At 45.0% G+C, this 16,748-nt stretch overlaps 1 protein-coding gene across 1 annotated transcript in view; it reads left to right on the plus strand.

Annotated features, from left to right (window-relative positions):
* Window positions 1–16,748, plus strand: part of LOC135916521 (apolipophorins-like) — a 78,668-nt gene that overhangs the window by 31,540 nt on the left and 30,380 nt on the right. The window contains exons 7-19 of the mRNA XM_065449919.2: window positions 1,077–1,323; window positions 2,849–3,011; window positions 3,286–3,471; window positions 4,045–4,191; window positions 5,139–5,286; window positions 5,824–6,107; window positions 7,006–7,182; window positions 8,186–8,329; window positions 9,020–9,216; window positions 9,849–10,031; window positions 10,806–11,058; window positions 13,018–13,171; window positions 15,598–15,852. Coding sequence (XP_065305991.1) covers window positions 1,077–1,323; window positions 2,849–3,011; window positions 3,286–3,471; window positions 4,045–4,191; window positions 5,139–5,286; window positions 5,824–6,107; window positions 7,006–7,182; window positions 8,186–8,329; window positions 9,020–9,216; window positions 9,849–10,031; window positions 10,806–11,058; window positions 13,018–13,171; window positions 15,598–15,852 — 2,538 coding nt within the window. The remainder of the gene's footprint in view (window positions 1–1,076; window positions 1,324–2,848; window positions 3,012–3,285; window positions 3,472–4,044; window positions 4,192–5,138; window positions 5,287–5,823; window positions 6,108–7,005; window positions 7,183–8,185; window positions 8,330–9,019; window positions 9,217–9,848; window positions 10,032–10,805; window positions 11,059–13,017; window positions 13,172–15,597; window positions 15,853–16,748) is intronic.

Below are 16,748 nucleotides of genomic sequence, written 5' to 3' on the forward strand. Positions count from 1 at the left end.
ATTAACATTGATTGACTAGATAAGGCGTCCTTAGTAGGATGAAAAAATACAGAAAACGTTATTTTAGTGCGAACATTTTTGTGGAGCATAGTCTAGTCTCCGCCAGAAGAAGTGATGGCACCCTGAGTCTGCCGTAGTAGAGCTGCTGTCAGTGCAAGGAGGCCAAACTACTTTCGACAAAAGCCGCATATTCTTGTGCTTGGCGCTACGGACGAGCTGCACAAGGGGTGCTTGAAGCTTTCTTTTTTTTTTTTAACTGTTGCAACGTGGTGGAGCGGCCTAGGTGTCCCTGCATTCAATGCAGTGTCAGTGAAAGTTTGAGGAGATCAGATCTGGCATGGAGGTTTGCATATTTGGGAAATGACATATGATATATTGTACAGCATTTGCCTCAATTAAATTGAACACTTTAACGGTGATATAGCCAACGTAATATCATCACTTGTCTGACTTTATCGGAAGAGTCCCATATGAAGCACCAGGCATACACTTCTCCATATGAGTATACACCTTCATTCCAGGTCTCAGCTGAATTTGGTGACGAAGCTTGAACTGGGCATTCTGTTTAAGAGTGAATCGTATGGTATGCTTGAAGAACGGTCTGAGCAGTGGGGATACCCGAGCTTTTCGGAGATGCATCTTCTTTTTTTGAGCGTCGCCATTTACCTTAATTTTTTGAAAATGAAAGAGAGATAAAGAGAGAAAGTGAGGGCTCTTTAATGAATCCTAGGGAGGCTTGCGTGACGGAATACGTTGCATGGATCGCCTGGTGGGCACGATGAAAAATGAAATGATACGCAAAACACACATGAGCACTGAACAAACTAAATTGTCTCATTACGACCATTGTCGATAAAGAAAAATTAAAAGTGCCTTCCTTGCACGAGATACGCTGGCAGCGTTAGTCCGTGATTCAAGTACGTGCTGCAGCTCAAGGGAGGACAATCTTTGATGAAAAATTCAGTGTGACCACTAGGGCTTTTCTTTCCAATCTCCCGTTCATTTAAAGGCTGTCTCATGTGAACCTCTTCGCTGTTGCATAAACCACGTGTTCTGCGTCTGTTCACGCTCGACAGAGACGGTGAACGTCAAGTCCACGATAAAGTTTGACCACAGCGTGACACGTGCTGAGAAGACCGAGCCGAAGGAGGTCATCGCCCTGCTGCGTGACCTGTGCCGCAGCACCCACGAGGACGTCAGGCCTGAGGCCAGTGGTATCTTCGCCCGCCTGGTGGCTGACCTCCGCGGTCTATCACCGCCTGCTCTGAGGCAAATCTACAGCAAGGTGTCCGCCGGGGAGCTGTGCTTCGACAACAAGATCCAGTGAGTGCACGTACCGCCTTCTTGTTGTTACCGCAGGGTCAGGGACATGGGTCAAAATTCCGCCATGTAAAATTTGCCATCTTGTGTGCGCTGATTGGTTCCCAGGGCCACTTCATCCTCCCTGATAGGGTCAACACGCAAACGTGAAGAAAAGGGGAACAGAGGGAGGGGTGGAGGTGGCGACACCACGCTCTTCATATTTAGGTGCTGAATTGACGTTCCTAAAGGCATTTACGAAAGAAAGTATTGCTCAACGTGATGTTCGTAGTGGCACATAATGAAAAGTAATCGGAGTGGGTTATTTACCAGACACGTGCTTGCTGTATTCCCCTAGTGACCTACAAAGAAAATACCAAGCAGGCAAAGGACTCTTCTTCAGTCATCTCCTAAACTTGGCTTTCATTTCTTCCACGTTACGTTGCAGTGTGCCAACTGTTTTAACTGTTGACAAAATGAGACCGTTCTTTTTCAGTCTCTTTGATAGTTAGTGGCCTTGTTTTGTTGTTGTTGCTTTCTTAATGTGTGTTTTTTTTTTTTACTCCACTGTCGTCCATTCGCAATGAAGTTCTGCTGTACCGATTTCAATAGCATCGAGGGCTTGATACTCGGCTGTGACAACCGCGTCCTGGTAAGGAATCAGAGCAATGAAAGGGGAAATCTATCATCCGCCCTAAAGTAGCATGCAGGTACGAAAGAAGCCCATGTGAGTATCTCAGAAGGCTGCACAATTGAAAAGAAACAAAAAAGAAGGAAAAGAAGAACAAGAAGCTCGTTATGGTCTAACGATCGGACAGTACGGCGTTAAGAAAAAGAACTCGCTGCTCTTTCACTTTGTGAAGAAGGATGACCAGTGAAGCTGTGTATGTGGGCCCCTTATTGGTGAAGTGCACCTCCGCCGCGGGTTGGGCCGGCATTGCACTATCTTGCAACGTATCAGGAGTGCTTAACGTCTGCTTCACCTCTGCTGTGGGGCGGCCCGACATTGCACTATCTCTGGGATCGGCTCACGTGTGGGGAGTTTTTTGCTTACCACGCCAACAACACGAAAATTTCCTTTGACGGTAGAGGTATGCAGCTTCGCTGTAAAAGAATCTGCTTCATGGTGTAATTAGTGTTTGGGAAAATGCATATTTTGCTGACGAAAGGACACAGATGAAAGGTGTCGTCGTGTGCCTTCTTTTCGTGTGCCTCTGTTTAGCGGCAGGTATATATTTCAGTATGACCTTCCTATATTTTCCGATGGATGTGTGTTAAAGCTTTAGCGCTGGGTCGTCGGAAGCCGTCCCTGAAGCTTCTATTACGGCGTACGACGTGAGCCACATGCTCTTAGCCTAGCAATATAAATGTCAGTTACCAAACATTCCTTACTCGTATTTCAACTTTTAGAGAAATTTATTCACTCAGGAGGCAGAGCGAGTTAAGTATCTGGGCCTTTCAAGGTTTCATCTAGATCGATCCATAGATAAATCACTAAACCGTTAAATTGAGTAACTTGTTGCTTTTCTCATTTCTTCGTGTTGTGCAGGCATCTCTTCCTGGATGCACTGCCTCTGGTCGGAACTGAGGCGTCCCTGAAGCTTACTGTTGAGCTGATTAACAAGGCCGAACACGCAGACCGTTCAATGGCATGGATCGCTGGAATCAGCTCCATCAGCTACCCGACCGAAGGAATGATCTCCATCCTTGTTGTGAGTCCATGGCTGATAAATTACGCGTAACACCTTTTTTTTTTTTTTCAGAGGATGCTGGACTAGCACTAAAGCGCTTGAAACGACATGTTTGTTCGTTCTAGGTCAAACATAATTCGGCATCCAATTTATTTCAATAATATATTGTTGATAAGTGCTTGTACTTCGCTGATGCAGACAGAACTAGCGTAAACGGCTATTCGTGTATCGTAACACATCGATGACATGTTCTTTTGTTGTCTGCTGAGAACAGTGTTTTTTTTTTTCTTTGCAGCCTCTCGTGAAGAAGTCCAGCGCACCGCGCAGCGCCATCCTCGCCGTGACGTCACTGGCCCACGTGTTCTGCCGCGGTTACCACGGCAACTGCGACGACGTGCCGGCGATCCGTGAGCTGCAAAGTTCGCTCACCAAGCTGCTCGGCTTCAAGTGCCGGGCGAATGATGCTGCTTCGAGGAACAAGGTACACCAGGGCCCTGACGTCACACACAATAGTTGACCGTTGACTTATGACAATTAAAAGACTTCAGACACTTTGTAATAATGGCTAACTCTACCAAAATTTGAAAATTTCCTTGCTTGGCTCTGTTCTGAATGCACACAGATATCCTAGCTGCACGTGTTTTGTCAAGTTAGGTGAAATCAAACCTGTTTTGAATAAAATTTCACTGCTTTGTCTGCGCCTTATTAACATTGTGTTTCGGGCCATCTGTATAAAAGTACGAATGTATTTCAGCGCCCTTCTTTTTTTTTCTTTCATGTGCCCGGCTAATAGTCAAGTGCGCTCATTAGGCGAAAGGCATTACACAAAACTTCCATCGCAGTGATAGCTTTTTTCATTAAAAGAAACTGCCCGGGAATTACACTTCGAAAAAAAAAAAAAGTGAAAAGCCACGCATTTGCAACAATATTACTTCTTGCACACAGCAGATATCGAAAATTTTACAGAATGAAAGGGTGTAAGAAAACGAAGCAATAGATGCAGCCGACGGTGTCGCTGAACTGCTTTTTGTTTTTCCTTTGTTTTTTTCTTCAGATTATCACGGCTCTGAAGGGATTCGGAAACCTTGGATACTACGGCGAAGGCATCAACACCATCATTGAATGCGCCATCTCAGGGAACAGCCCTCTGCCCATACGTATCGCAGCCATCCAAGCAACCAGAAGGGCCTGTGCCCCAGAGGTATGTGCACGAAGTTTTGCGAATTAACGGAACAAGTTCTTTTTCGAAATCTGCCATTCGGACGCTCATTCGCGAAGAGAAAGGTTGGAAAATTTTTTAAAACACGAAAGATGGTTGCCAGTTTTCCCACTCACTCTCACACATTAAACATACGTCTTTTTTTTTGTAAATTTTGCTTTGAGGGAATATTTCAACGCTCCTGTTTTCTTACTTCTATTTTACTTTCATGCCAACATATCAACATGCATGCCTGCAAAAGTTTTTTCTATGTATGCGTTTCAATATCTGTACTGGAACAGTTGGTTAGCACTTATTAGCGTGTAATAGGATGTGAAACAACATCAACGACTACATTTGAACAGCAGCGCGACAAAAAGACACTCTTTCATGTCCTGTTCTCGCTTCATACAGTTTCGAGTCCGATTGCATCATAATAAGGCTTTCTGCACAGTTGCGATTACCATGGGAAATGTTCCAATTTTCCCGAAACTTAATCCCTTATCTTGCTCTGATATATTTTGTGTCATGACGCAGTGCAAAGAAAAATGGTGAGGGTAAGATTAAAAGACACAATTAGAGCAGCATATATTAGAGGACAGATATGAGTAACTGATATGGTTCAGCTTGAATTAGTAAAATAAAAGCGCTAGAATAGACAGTCGGTTGCCCACAAAGGTAATAAAATTGTCGCCAAAAGAAAAATATGTCTCATCCGAGGTGCCATGTAGTTAGACGGAGCGGTCAGGTTAGATATTTTCGCACAATAAGTCAGTCCAGATTTCCCCAGGGGAGAGGTGATTGAACAACAGTGAAAAATAAAAACACCTGTAGTTGTACTGAATAGATTGCTTCTGTTGATAAGGGTGAATTTGTTATGTTAAATTTACATTTCACTTGCGCATTTCCTTGGATATGTGTTCTTATTGTTTCTTGTCGCTTGATTTCAGATTCATTCCAAGCTCTCGGAGCTGATGAAGACCCCCAGTGAGGACGTCGAAATCAGGATTGCTGCTTACCTCGGTATCATGAGGTGCCCCACGATGAAAGATGTAATTGACATCAAGAAAATGCTCGAGAAGGAGGAGATCAATCAGGGTATGTTGCGAACCGTCTTTTTCACGTGGGACTCATTACCTTCTTGTTATCATCTAATGTCAACATTTTTTTTCAATCGACGCTATTAGAAATTGCGTTGGCTAACATGTGGTTTCAGAACAGACAAGAGAACTCAAGTTAATTAGAAGCCTCCCACTGCAACGTACTGATAACTCATCGCCTTGAGATCAATCAAACAAAGCTTAATCGACTGGTTCTCCGACCACATGTCCCGTCGCAGAGGTTAAATGGACCCTGTAACTTTTTTATTATTATTGGTAGTCCTTTTTTTTTCTAGTCCACTGTCATATATTGCAGTTAAACCCGCTCTGATGTTGAAAAAACCTGGTAGCGCCTTACTCCTTCCTTATGTCCAAAGTGACGGACTACGACACCCTCACAATACGATCCCACCCTAACCACCAATAACGTTAACAGAACAACAATGCATGCTCATGTTTTCACCTCTCGAATTGTTTCTTCATTGGCAGCATTTCCCCTGACGCCATGCTGTTTCCTCTTTTCTTGCTCTCCCAGTGGGCTCGTTCATCTGGTCGCACTTGAAGAACCTCCAGAGCACGGATTCGCCCACCAAGATGGCACTGCGATCCTTGGTCTCCGGCATCTACGTGCCCGGCAAGTTCGACAGTGATGCGCGCAAGTCCTCGCAGAACATTGAGTGGTCCGAGCTGTCCGAGAAGTACAACGTCGGTGGCACCGCCGAGGCCAACATCGTTTACAGCCCCAAGTCTTTCATTCCGCGATCAATCGACCTCAACTTGACCGTGGACCTTTTCTCACATTCCATCAACATCTTCGAGGTACGCTTACTAAATTTGTCAGCGGAAAAAGCATTTTCGCTGTTTTTTAATGCTAGCTAGGTCTAGTTCTTTCAACATTCAAGTTGAGTTAGTCATTCACAGTCAGTTGCAGAGGAATCTCCACTGTCACAAGCGTTCACGTAATCCAGTGTGTTATCTGTTCTTCCGTTTTCCCCCTGCCCCAGTGTAGGGTAGCCAATCGGGCACGTCCTTGGTTAACCTCCCTACCTTTCCCTCTTTGTCTCCTTCTCTCTCTCAAGTTTAGTGATTACTCATTAGTATCTGTCACCCACAGTGAGTGTAGAGTAACTGGGCTGTAGAATGTGTCAAGGTTGAACGTTGTAAGTGGCTGGTAGTGTGGCTATTAACTCCTAAAGATAGTCTACAATATGCATCGAACATAAGAAGAATAGTATACTGCTAGAGACTAGATAAAGACTAAATAAACGAATTTATAAGAGGTGCATACCTTGTTTTAGCATAGCTCGTAAATGGATTTGACAAGGCAGTAGAATTGAACTTCGATATTGGTAAAGGGTTTCATGAACGCAGGATTATGACATTCATTTGATGTTTTACTAAGATATTTTTCGACTTAGATATGAAGTGTCGATGACTAATTTGGTTTCGTACAACATGACATTTTATTGACTATTGCAGTGAACTGCCCATTGAAGGTATTGCTCAGGTGATTCCTTAGAGTAGATGCATAAGTGAAGAAATGTGGAAAGATAATTTAGTTTCGTAAAGAGTGGCATTTCAATGTGATGTATCGGTGAATACGACAGTGAATTTGTCTGTGGTTGGACGGTTCTTCACTGTTATGCATGCTATGCACCTATTTCTTTTCATCTTATGTCGAGAGGTTGATGTGGTCGTCCTCGCCAATGTATTTCAGGTTGGTGGTCGCGCAGAGGGATACGACCACATGCTGGAAAGCCTCCTTGCTCCCAAATCGCAACTGAGGAGGACCAACGAAGTCGATTCCTTCTGGAACCGCCTTGGAGACAAGCTGAGCCGATCTCGCCGCGCTGTCTCAGCCAAGAATACTAGGGTCGACATCTTCGACGACAAGGTGTGCCTCTTTCAAACAGCTCCAAACATCAATGTTGAAAAATAAATTACTTCTGCTTATGTTACAGTTCGATATCACTTGGTTTTGGGTTTAAGTTTGCGAGTGAATTGTATAAAATATTTATATATTATATTTTATATATGTATAAAAAGAAATATTATCCTTCTATGTGCATTTTCTTGCCCTTCTTGCTGTTATTGTAAATACGCACACGCCCCTGACTTGTTTATATTACATATGCATAAAGAAATGCCCTCAGTTAGATCAGACAGATAATTCCAAGTTATGTTAATCAGCAGCAAACCAAACGTTGTGCCTAAATGCAAAAGATGGAATGCATCGAAATATACATAAAACACTCTAATACACTTGGTCACTTTTGATTGCATTTGGGCCCGATCCATATCGAATTTCTTGATCACCATCGACAGTGCTGGCTTCTACGTGGTCTAACTACGATGTAAGTATAGTATGGGTGAGCTCTAGCACAATAACGTGGGTCCAAAGCACTTCTCAAATATGCTGTAAAAATTGTGATCTCTCTTTTTTTTTCAATGAATAATTATTTCATTTGTCAATGTGGGTAAGGCTATTGTCTGCTTATCATCTGCTGATCGTCTGCTGCTCTCAGCACTAAATGGTCATCGGCCTATGATCGCGATCTAGAGCCTCGATCGTGATGCACGGATGGCGATTATCTAGATTCGACTCAAGCAAGATCATGATTGGAAGTTACCATGAAGCAGTACTCGATCCAGCTCGCGCTCAAGCCAGATCGGGTCTGATCCCAATCTAATGTGACTGGGCGACGCTGGTATAACACAATACGCTGCATCACTCTATTGTCCGATCCAACAATCTACAAACAAAGCTGCCCGAGTCTATTATTCATGCGGGAATAACACTAAACACCATGAAAACATCTACTGAATGGGACAAAATATCACTAAGGCGCATTATTGTATGATCCTTTCTTGTTTTAACTTCTACTGAATTGTTGCAGGTGAACATCGTAAAGGCAAACCAACCGAGCGGTTCCCTCTACTTCCGCATGTTTGGCAACGAGCTCTCCTGGCTCGAACTTCCCACCATGGACGACATCGCAAACTTTGCCAATGGTGTACAAACGAACAGCTGGCTTGACCAGGTTGGTTTCACTTAATTTATCCGATTCCGCCATCGATACATTACATTATTCCTGGTATCTGAAAAACGCAATGATTTCCCTGACTTACAACCATCCCCATCTCGCCATATGAGAAATGGAAGCAATCTTTGGCTTGGTGTTCTTCGAGTTGTAGAATATAATTTCTTTTACGGCATCACATTGCATTCTATGTTGGAACTGTCTTTGTTGAATGTGATTTATTGAAGTTTGGTGAAGTTTAACAGCGGATTGCATCATATACCCTACTTGTTTGCATTTTTCTTCTTTTACATAGTAAACATTTAAAGAGGATTATACCATGGGCGCTTAGATAAGTTAATGTTCTGTATTGGCTGACCGGGGAAAGTTACTTGCGCCTTTGATCATTGAAATTTAGCATGCTGAAGTTTCACATTGAAACCCAGCATGACACTTGTGAAATGGCTGTAGCTTGAGCTAGCTATTCAAGTAATTTTTCACCCTCGATCGTTAAGACTTCAAAAGTTGACTCATCCTCTCAACGTACATGCAGTATAAGCTAAGTGCATGCGTTTTTAAATGCAACCTGCGGTTAAACACCAGTATCCCCGCTTATTGGGAAGCAATCTTCAATATGTGTATGGTGTGTGGCTCCAGTGCCAATGAGATTAAGTTTAACGCTCGCGTTTTATTTATTTGGTCTTTGCACAGATCATGAGCAAGAAACAGAATGACATCGCCCGCAGCGCCATGCTCGTCGACACCACAGTGACTGTGCCCACAGTCACTGGCTTCCCCTTCAGAATTGACCTGAAGGCAACCGTCACAGGTGGCCTCAAGACCGATGGCCAGATAAACCTTGCCAACGCTCCTGGAGATATGCTGATCGAGGGTTTCATCAAGCCAAGGTGAAGAACCTCCAATGGCGTAATGCATGCCTGCTTTTCCTTCTAGAATCTATTCCGCATCCGTTTTACTGCGGCTGAGTCTCTGGTATTGCGACATCACCGGAAAGAACATTGAATGAGCGTTGTAGGCTTTTTTTTTTCGTCTCCCTTCGCAAGTATAGCGCTGACAGTGAGGTCATTGCTGGGCCGACGTTGTTCAATTTAGCACCTTGGGCACATCAGAGGGGATTCAGGTGCTGAACTCCAGGACCACAGGAACAGGTTACGGGTTTGGACTGGTGTTAAGAACCAGGTTGAGGTGGACTTTGCACCATCCAGCACTTTGGACACTCACACAGGGTCTTCAAGTTCTCGGTCATAGGCCAAGGTTACAGGTTGGGCCTGGGGGTTACACGTCGGGCAGGGGTGGCCCTTGAACTGTTTGGACATTAGAATTCTTCATTTTTATAAGAATGACCCACTCAAATGTTGTGTTTCCAAATGTGGTCATTGCGTTCAACTCCTCACATCCATCTCAGCGCCTTTGTTTCAGACGGCTGAATGCTTTGAACGTTTCCACATACTTATGCGAATCGGCAGGATTGTGAAATATGCACATTAATGTTCACTTTTTGCTCATTTGCCTCTTGCAGTGCTTCAATCGACATGAGCGGCCTGATGTCAATTGACGCCGGCGTCGCCAAGCGTGGCATTCGAGTCTTGTCCACCATGCACACTTCCACCGCACTTGACGGCAAGATCGAGATCAAGTCTACCGGAGAAATGAACTTCAAGTACAACATTCGCAACGACAAACAGGAGATCCTTAACATGAAGTGAGTGAGGTGCCCTCGCATGGTATGTCCGATGGTTGTGTTAAAATAGCTGCCAGCTGGGCGCGTGCAACTGATCGTAACCTTCACCACTCTTGAATGAGACTATATCTACGAAGACATCGACACAAATGTAGGCGCAGTGTTAGTCGTGAGCATGTTAATGAATCCTTTTCACTCGCTACTGCATCAAATTTGCAAAGCCTTCAGCTGAGTAGCTTTAGCTTAACTTAAACATGGACGGAGAGCTACTACGCGAATACACTGCAGGTGGACAGATTAAATTTACTGCAATCGTGACTGAACTTATTTACCTGCCCTAGTGAGCAGAAGAAGAACGTAACTCTCTGCGAGCAGTCAGAGTTTTGTTATTCAATGCTTGCACATACAGCCCAAGGTAATCAACCTCTTTTCCAATTAAGTAAGGTAACTGAGGGCACGCTGACGCTTGCCCCACCCCTTCTTGCATGTGGCTCAACATCCATGCCAGCATGTGTCTTGTGTTCAACGACTATAGTCTGCTCAAGATGCGTGGTGCAGCCACAGCTGAGATGATGGCCTGAAACGTTTGGCCCACAGTGGTCAGGGTATTCGTATTGTTAGCGCAATTCATTGACCTCTCATTAATATGTGGGACAGCATACTCAATGCTGTGAAAAAGGCGCGGTAAATATCGGGGTAGGGAATAGCACGCAGTGATGTTTGATTTATGGAAGAAAGTGTTGGGGGCATCAAACCCATCATCGCGAAGAGGTGCATCAAACCCATTCTTTCCAGGACCGAGATCTACTCTGTGGAGGCCGAGACAGAAACGCCCCTGATGGCTCCGTCTGTCAAGGAGTTCAACGGCTGCACGCAGACCATGTCCAAGGCTCTGGGCCTGAGCATCTGCGCAAAGGGCAAGGTGCCCAAGCCATTCATCAATTACCGCGGACTCAACCTCCCCTTCGACTTCAGCATCATCCTGCAGAAGAACGACCTCGCCATGGAAGGATACGAGATAAAGATGAAGTACCCCATGGACATTTCGGTGAGGTTCTTGAGCTCATCAGTCACGCGCTCTTATTCTCTGAACTCATTCGTGCTAAACGGCTCGAATACTGAGGAGACTTCATGTGACAGGGGCGAAGTGCCGCTTTCTTTCTTAAGCAATGTAATAGAATCAGGAAGATTGAAGGAATCAGGAAGATTAAAAAATGTCGAGGCGGACCGCTCTCACATGTTTTGCATTTTCGCGCTACCAGCTCTCTGCTCGCACTGTGACAGCAATAAAAAGATATATATTTTATTAAAGATATCCCAAAATCAGTTAACAGTCAGCGCAACACTTACTTTTTTTGTTAGTTTGGAAGCGCATCTTCAACTCTGCTAACAAAGGCAGGCAGTGAGTAGTGCCCAGAACACACATTTCCGTGTTGCCGTTTAGCTTTAACAAGTCGATTATTTTACGCAGTTTAGGACAGCAAACCTACGACCTCTTCTTTCTCACTCTCTGGTCACTGTGTTATGCATTCACGTTTATCAGGCTACTCGACGGGTCCCATATTCGAGAAGTCAGTGGGTTTTGAGCGCCGAGAAAGAAAGTAGGCAGGGGTATCCCGGACAGGTAGAAGGAGCACAGTGACGTCAGGTGTAACATGAAGGCGGCAGTCAGAGAGGGTGGAGCGGATTGGTGGGAGAGAAGAGATCGCCGTGGTGGTTGTGGCAAGTGGTTAAAAGAAAGGCAAGTGGGAAAAAAGCTCTGAAGTCATATATTGGAAGAGGAGTTTCATGCAGAGGTCGGCGGATTAATATTAAATGATAAGGTAGTAAGAAAGCTGATGCATTATGCTGCAGGAGAGTTGCACAAGGATGGGTGAGCTTTCGTGCTTTGTGAATGCATGTTACAGAACGCGTTTGATCTCATTTCAAGGCTTATTTCTCATCTGTTGCGGCAGCAAAAAAAGCTATCGTACGCCATTTATGCATTTGTCCTCGGTTAGGACGTCTAGCATGAACCTATCCGTACAGCATTAACCTCGCTCGACTCAAGATCGTTTTCGGAAACAAAAGTCCTTGGACCACAGCTGTGCGCGTCGCTGGAGCGGAAAGCAACGTGAGCATTACTGCAGTACCTCAAGTCGTTACGTCTTTGCGACAGACTTGGTGGGCATCATCACGTGCGGGTGCAACTATAGTGCTTTGTCAATTCTTTTATTTAGCTTTTTTTATTGTGATAGCTATTACATGAACACCCCAGTCACATTTCTGCTGTCACCGCCAATGCCAATAAAGTCCAAGGGCGATAAAATTGTCACCGCGCGTCGTGTCCTGTATGTGTGAGTGAAGTCGTGCGAAGGTGAGCCGGCGATCGCAGCTCAGTCGTGCGTACGCCCGCGAGGGAAGCGGAGAGGAAGCGCGCTGTCTACTGTTGTGTGCAAGGATCCATGGCGAGGGTTGCGAGGGGGGGACACGTTCTAATCAGTGTGGCCCAGGCGGCCCTCCCAGGCCGCTGCATCTTTTTGAAAGTCATCCGCGACGGGGACAGAGTTTGTCGCGAGCTGCGTTTTCACGGCTTAGTTCACGTTAATGCGAGACGCAGCATGAAGCTCAATTCAGACGCTGCTGCCACACTTCCTCACTCCAGCGTTTTGACAACGAGTTCCCACAGTCATCGAGGGAGATGTGTTCATATTTGCATGTGTGTGCGGGACACCATGCTTTTAAATTTAGTTAGTGTGCCTATATTTAGAGGTTTATATGACCGATAAAAGTATTATCCTTACTTCATATAGCTAGTTGTCCGCTGATTTGCTATTGCAATCGATGCTATATATATATATATATATCCCTTTCCCACAGTACGGGGAGCAAACCCTACATGCGTCTAGTTAACTCACCTGCCATTATTCCTTCACATTCCCTCATTCGTGTGCGAAGCCTATTTCTCAACATTTTAGAGAATCTACCCTGATGTGTCTTTTTTTATGGCCCTCATTGTGTTCCGCAGAGCTCTAACCTATTCTACCAGTTCATCTTCGACACCCCCGGCTCCGCAATCCAGCGCAAGCACCTCATCGAGCTTGCCATCAGCAAACCATTCAATGGCGAGAACACCATGCATTTCCTGTACCACTGCCCAATGAAGAAGATTGAAGTGTCGAGTAAGTACAACAACCTTCCTGCCGCTTCCACAGCTCCGACGATAGCCGAGATCAAATATTCGGTATCGCCATCTCCGTGCACTGTAGCGAAAACTGCAGTTCGCGTTCAGCCAGTCAGAACAAGACCTCCTCCCATTGTCTGCTTTTGATCGCTCTACGCGCAACTCTGACTGAATGGGAGCCTCACGGAAGGATTAGTGGAGCACATTGGCGGAGCTTTTCTCTCTGGAATATGCAGCCGGCTGATTGGGTGACACGAACGTTCACTGACTACACTCCGTCTCAACAACTGCCTACAGTATAAAGCGAAGGCTTGGGCTTGTCTTAGCCAATCGTTAAGGAGAGCCCATTGTGCATTCAAACGAAACCTCACCCAATGTCTGCCGATAACTCCTCCGACAGGCTTCCATTCAGTCAGGATCGCACGGAGGGCTATTACAGGATGACAGTGGAGGAGGAGCATTTATGCTTGTTTTTATTTCTCACCTGCTGACGAGGTCCATAGCCCCGCGTCTCACTGACTCCTTGCTGTAGTGCGCGGAGTCAAGGAGACTGATTATAGCTTCACTTCAGGGTCACAAGATGTGCTTTATTGTCGAAATGTATTGAATATTGCCTCGTATTGGACGTCTTTCAAAGACTGAACAACTTATTGTTGTGGAGAAGTCCACTGGACAATAGTTGCCAGCATTTTTGATCTCAATCAAATAGACTACCCTAAACTCACCCTTGCCTTCGATGAACCGCACGGAGTTAGTTAAGGGGAGCATAGTTGCCTGGTAAAGAAACGTTCGCCATTTTCGATATTATGATGCTCTCGCAGCCTTCAATGCACTTTTCGTGGGAGCAACGCTAATTTTAGTGTGAAGGTATCGTAAGAAATAGGTCTCGGGGAGTAGTAGTACATGAAGCTAATTACTTATTATTTGTATTTATTTGTTTATTTACATATACTGTAGGCCTCTTGAGGCCTGTGCAAGTAAAGGGCACACGACATACAAACGTAATTATTGCACTGTTTGACGGAATTCTCAAAGGAAGATGTTAAAGCCTTGCTTGGTCTTCCGCTTTACTAACCGTGCCCATGCGAAATGCCAGGGAACACTCTGACGCTGTCAGATTTGGCATTATTAGTGCTGACGTGTCGCGATGCGATTAGAAAGATAAGCCACAATCCATGACACATTCTTCTAATTAACACCAAATAATTCAAGTTGTTCCATGAGTATCGAGTGAAAGATGCCAGTCAAATGCCAGAGAAATATTCAATTGTCTGAAGTCGGAAATCTATAGCTGTTTATAGCAGTCACGAGTAACTTCTAAGAGTTGTGTCAGGATCGAAAGCCCCTTCGGAAACCATGTTCGTTAGGGTAAGCAAGTTGTTGTTATCTTCCGAGCAACTAACTCATGAGGGCCGTATTTATGACGTGCTCGATTAACTTCCAATATGTGCTAGTTCACAATATCGGTCTCTACTTGTTAAATATATAGACCCGCTGTGGTGGTGTAGTGGCTTTGGTGTGGCATTGCTAAGCCCTTGGACACGGGTTTAAATCCCCGCCGCCGCTGCATTTTGACTGAGCTGAAATGCAAAAAAAGAAAAAACGCCCATGCACCGTGCATTAGGGGCGCGCTAAAGATCCCCAGGGGTGCGCTAAAGATCCCCAGGTGGTCAGAATTAATACGAAGCCCCCTCCCCCCCCCATTACGGTACGCGTCATTATCATGTCATGGTTTTGGTACATAAGATGCCACAGTTTGATGAATTATTATTATCGGTCTGTCTGCCTCAATCATCCATTTGTTCACGTTTTTATGGACAGGCATAATGTTTGCGCGCTACCAGTCACCAGGAAGATCGGCTGTTTACAACTATAAGGCAAATATCTTCTGTAGGAGCGTAGGATAGGAGACAACTGAGCCACGTATCGTTTAAGGAATAGATGAGAAATTTCGTCCGCTTCATGTGACTTTTTGACGTCACCTTGTAGAAGCAGGTTAAGAGCACCGAACGCTGATATCGTAACCTCTGGCATCTAGGACTCGTTGCCTGTCAGCAGCATGTATTATTTATGTTAGCTGTGCGCGTGTAAACACTAACTGCAAGTGGGTGATAAAGAAACTTGTGAATTTTGTGGGTGCTGGAAGAGATGATAAAAATGAGTGAAGTTCCGACATTCGAACGCACATGCAAGCGTCACATGCCTGTGCAGGATGGCACATCACAAAAGCAATGGCGCTTTTGTAACTTTGATCATCGCAGACTCACGAAGCAGCATGCGTGTGCATGATTATAGCCGGAGTAGTTGCCGAGCTCGAAGCTTCTTCTTTGGGCTACGACGAATCGCTTTCAAGGAGGCTCGAGTGCATAAACCGTAAGTCTTACATTTGTCGTGTTTCTTTTCCCCTTTCTTTCGCTCTCATAGCATCTCTCAAGATGCACAGCAGCCCAGCTCACGCGATGCTGGAGGCGAAGGTCGACGACACCCGGCGCTACTTCATCAAATTAGACGTGCCTTATGTGGGCAGCCTCGACTCCGTGTATTTCGAGCCTAGGCTTGAGATGGGCTGCCCCGCGACAGCGCCTGTCATAGTGCAGGGCAGGATTGACGGAAGCTCCTCGGGCTTCTCCATAACTCTCCAGTCCAACATGCCAGCCGAGAAGCCCGCCTACTTGCGAGGTAAGTCTCCTTCTGCATCAGGCGTATGTACGCAAACACGTACACACACAAAAACAAAAAAACAACAAGCTTCTCGCCGCAACAGACACGGACAGACGAAAGGATGACAAAGATGTCAAAATCATTTTCCGGGCCGATGTAGGTTAAAGCCCGCTACAAGCAGCTTGACGAGGTCGATGAGTCTTACAAAGAACGACGAAAACACTCGGAATAAACTAAAGCAAGTGAAAATTACAGGAGTTTCAACGTCGGTTTTCATAGTTGAAAAAAAAATATGCAGTGAAATAATAAACTGTTTTCATTTGCCTGTAAAGCAAAAGGGAAAAAGAAGATAACATGCATTCAGATTGCGACTGAAAACTTTGTGTGAAAAAAGAAATAAATTAAAGTCAATCAAGGAAGACCTGCGAAGTGTTGCTCAAAAAGGGTGTGTAAATATGTGCATGAGTTGAATATGCACATTCACACCACAGTCCATTCTTGTTTGCCCATGACTGCTGCGCTGGGGAATTTTGTAATGCAGCACCAATTAACCCTGTGCTCATATTTGGGGAACTCCTTCATACGTTCAGCAAGAATAGAGAGTGAGAGAGAATTGAAATGAATAAGTGCAGTGGGGTTTACAAAGAGAGAAACTTCTAGTTTAAACTGCTGATTTCGACGATGTATAGGAACTGCACAGTCAGCATTGAGCGACGCCGCATTGCAGGGCTCGGGATTAGCTCTAATCGCCTGGGGTTCTTTAACGTGCACCTAAATCTAAGTAACTGAACCTCTGCACATGAAACATCAATTCGGTCGAATATAATTCAGGTTGTAATGACCTTTGGGAACCTGCGGGACAAGTCTTTTATTTTTCCTTTTTGGAACTCGTTCTTGGAACCGGTGGGTGCTCC

The sequence above is a fragment of the Dermacentor albipictus genome, chromosome 9, assembly GCF_038994185.2.
Source record: "Dermacentor albipictus isolate Rhodes 1998 colony chromosome 9, USDA_Dalb.pri_finalv2, whole genome shotgun sequence".
NCBI lineage: Eukaryota > Metazoa > Arthropoda > Arachnida > Ixodida > Ixodidae > Dermacentor > Dermacentor albipictus.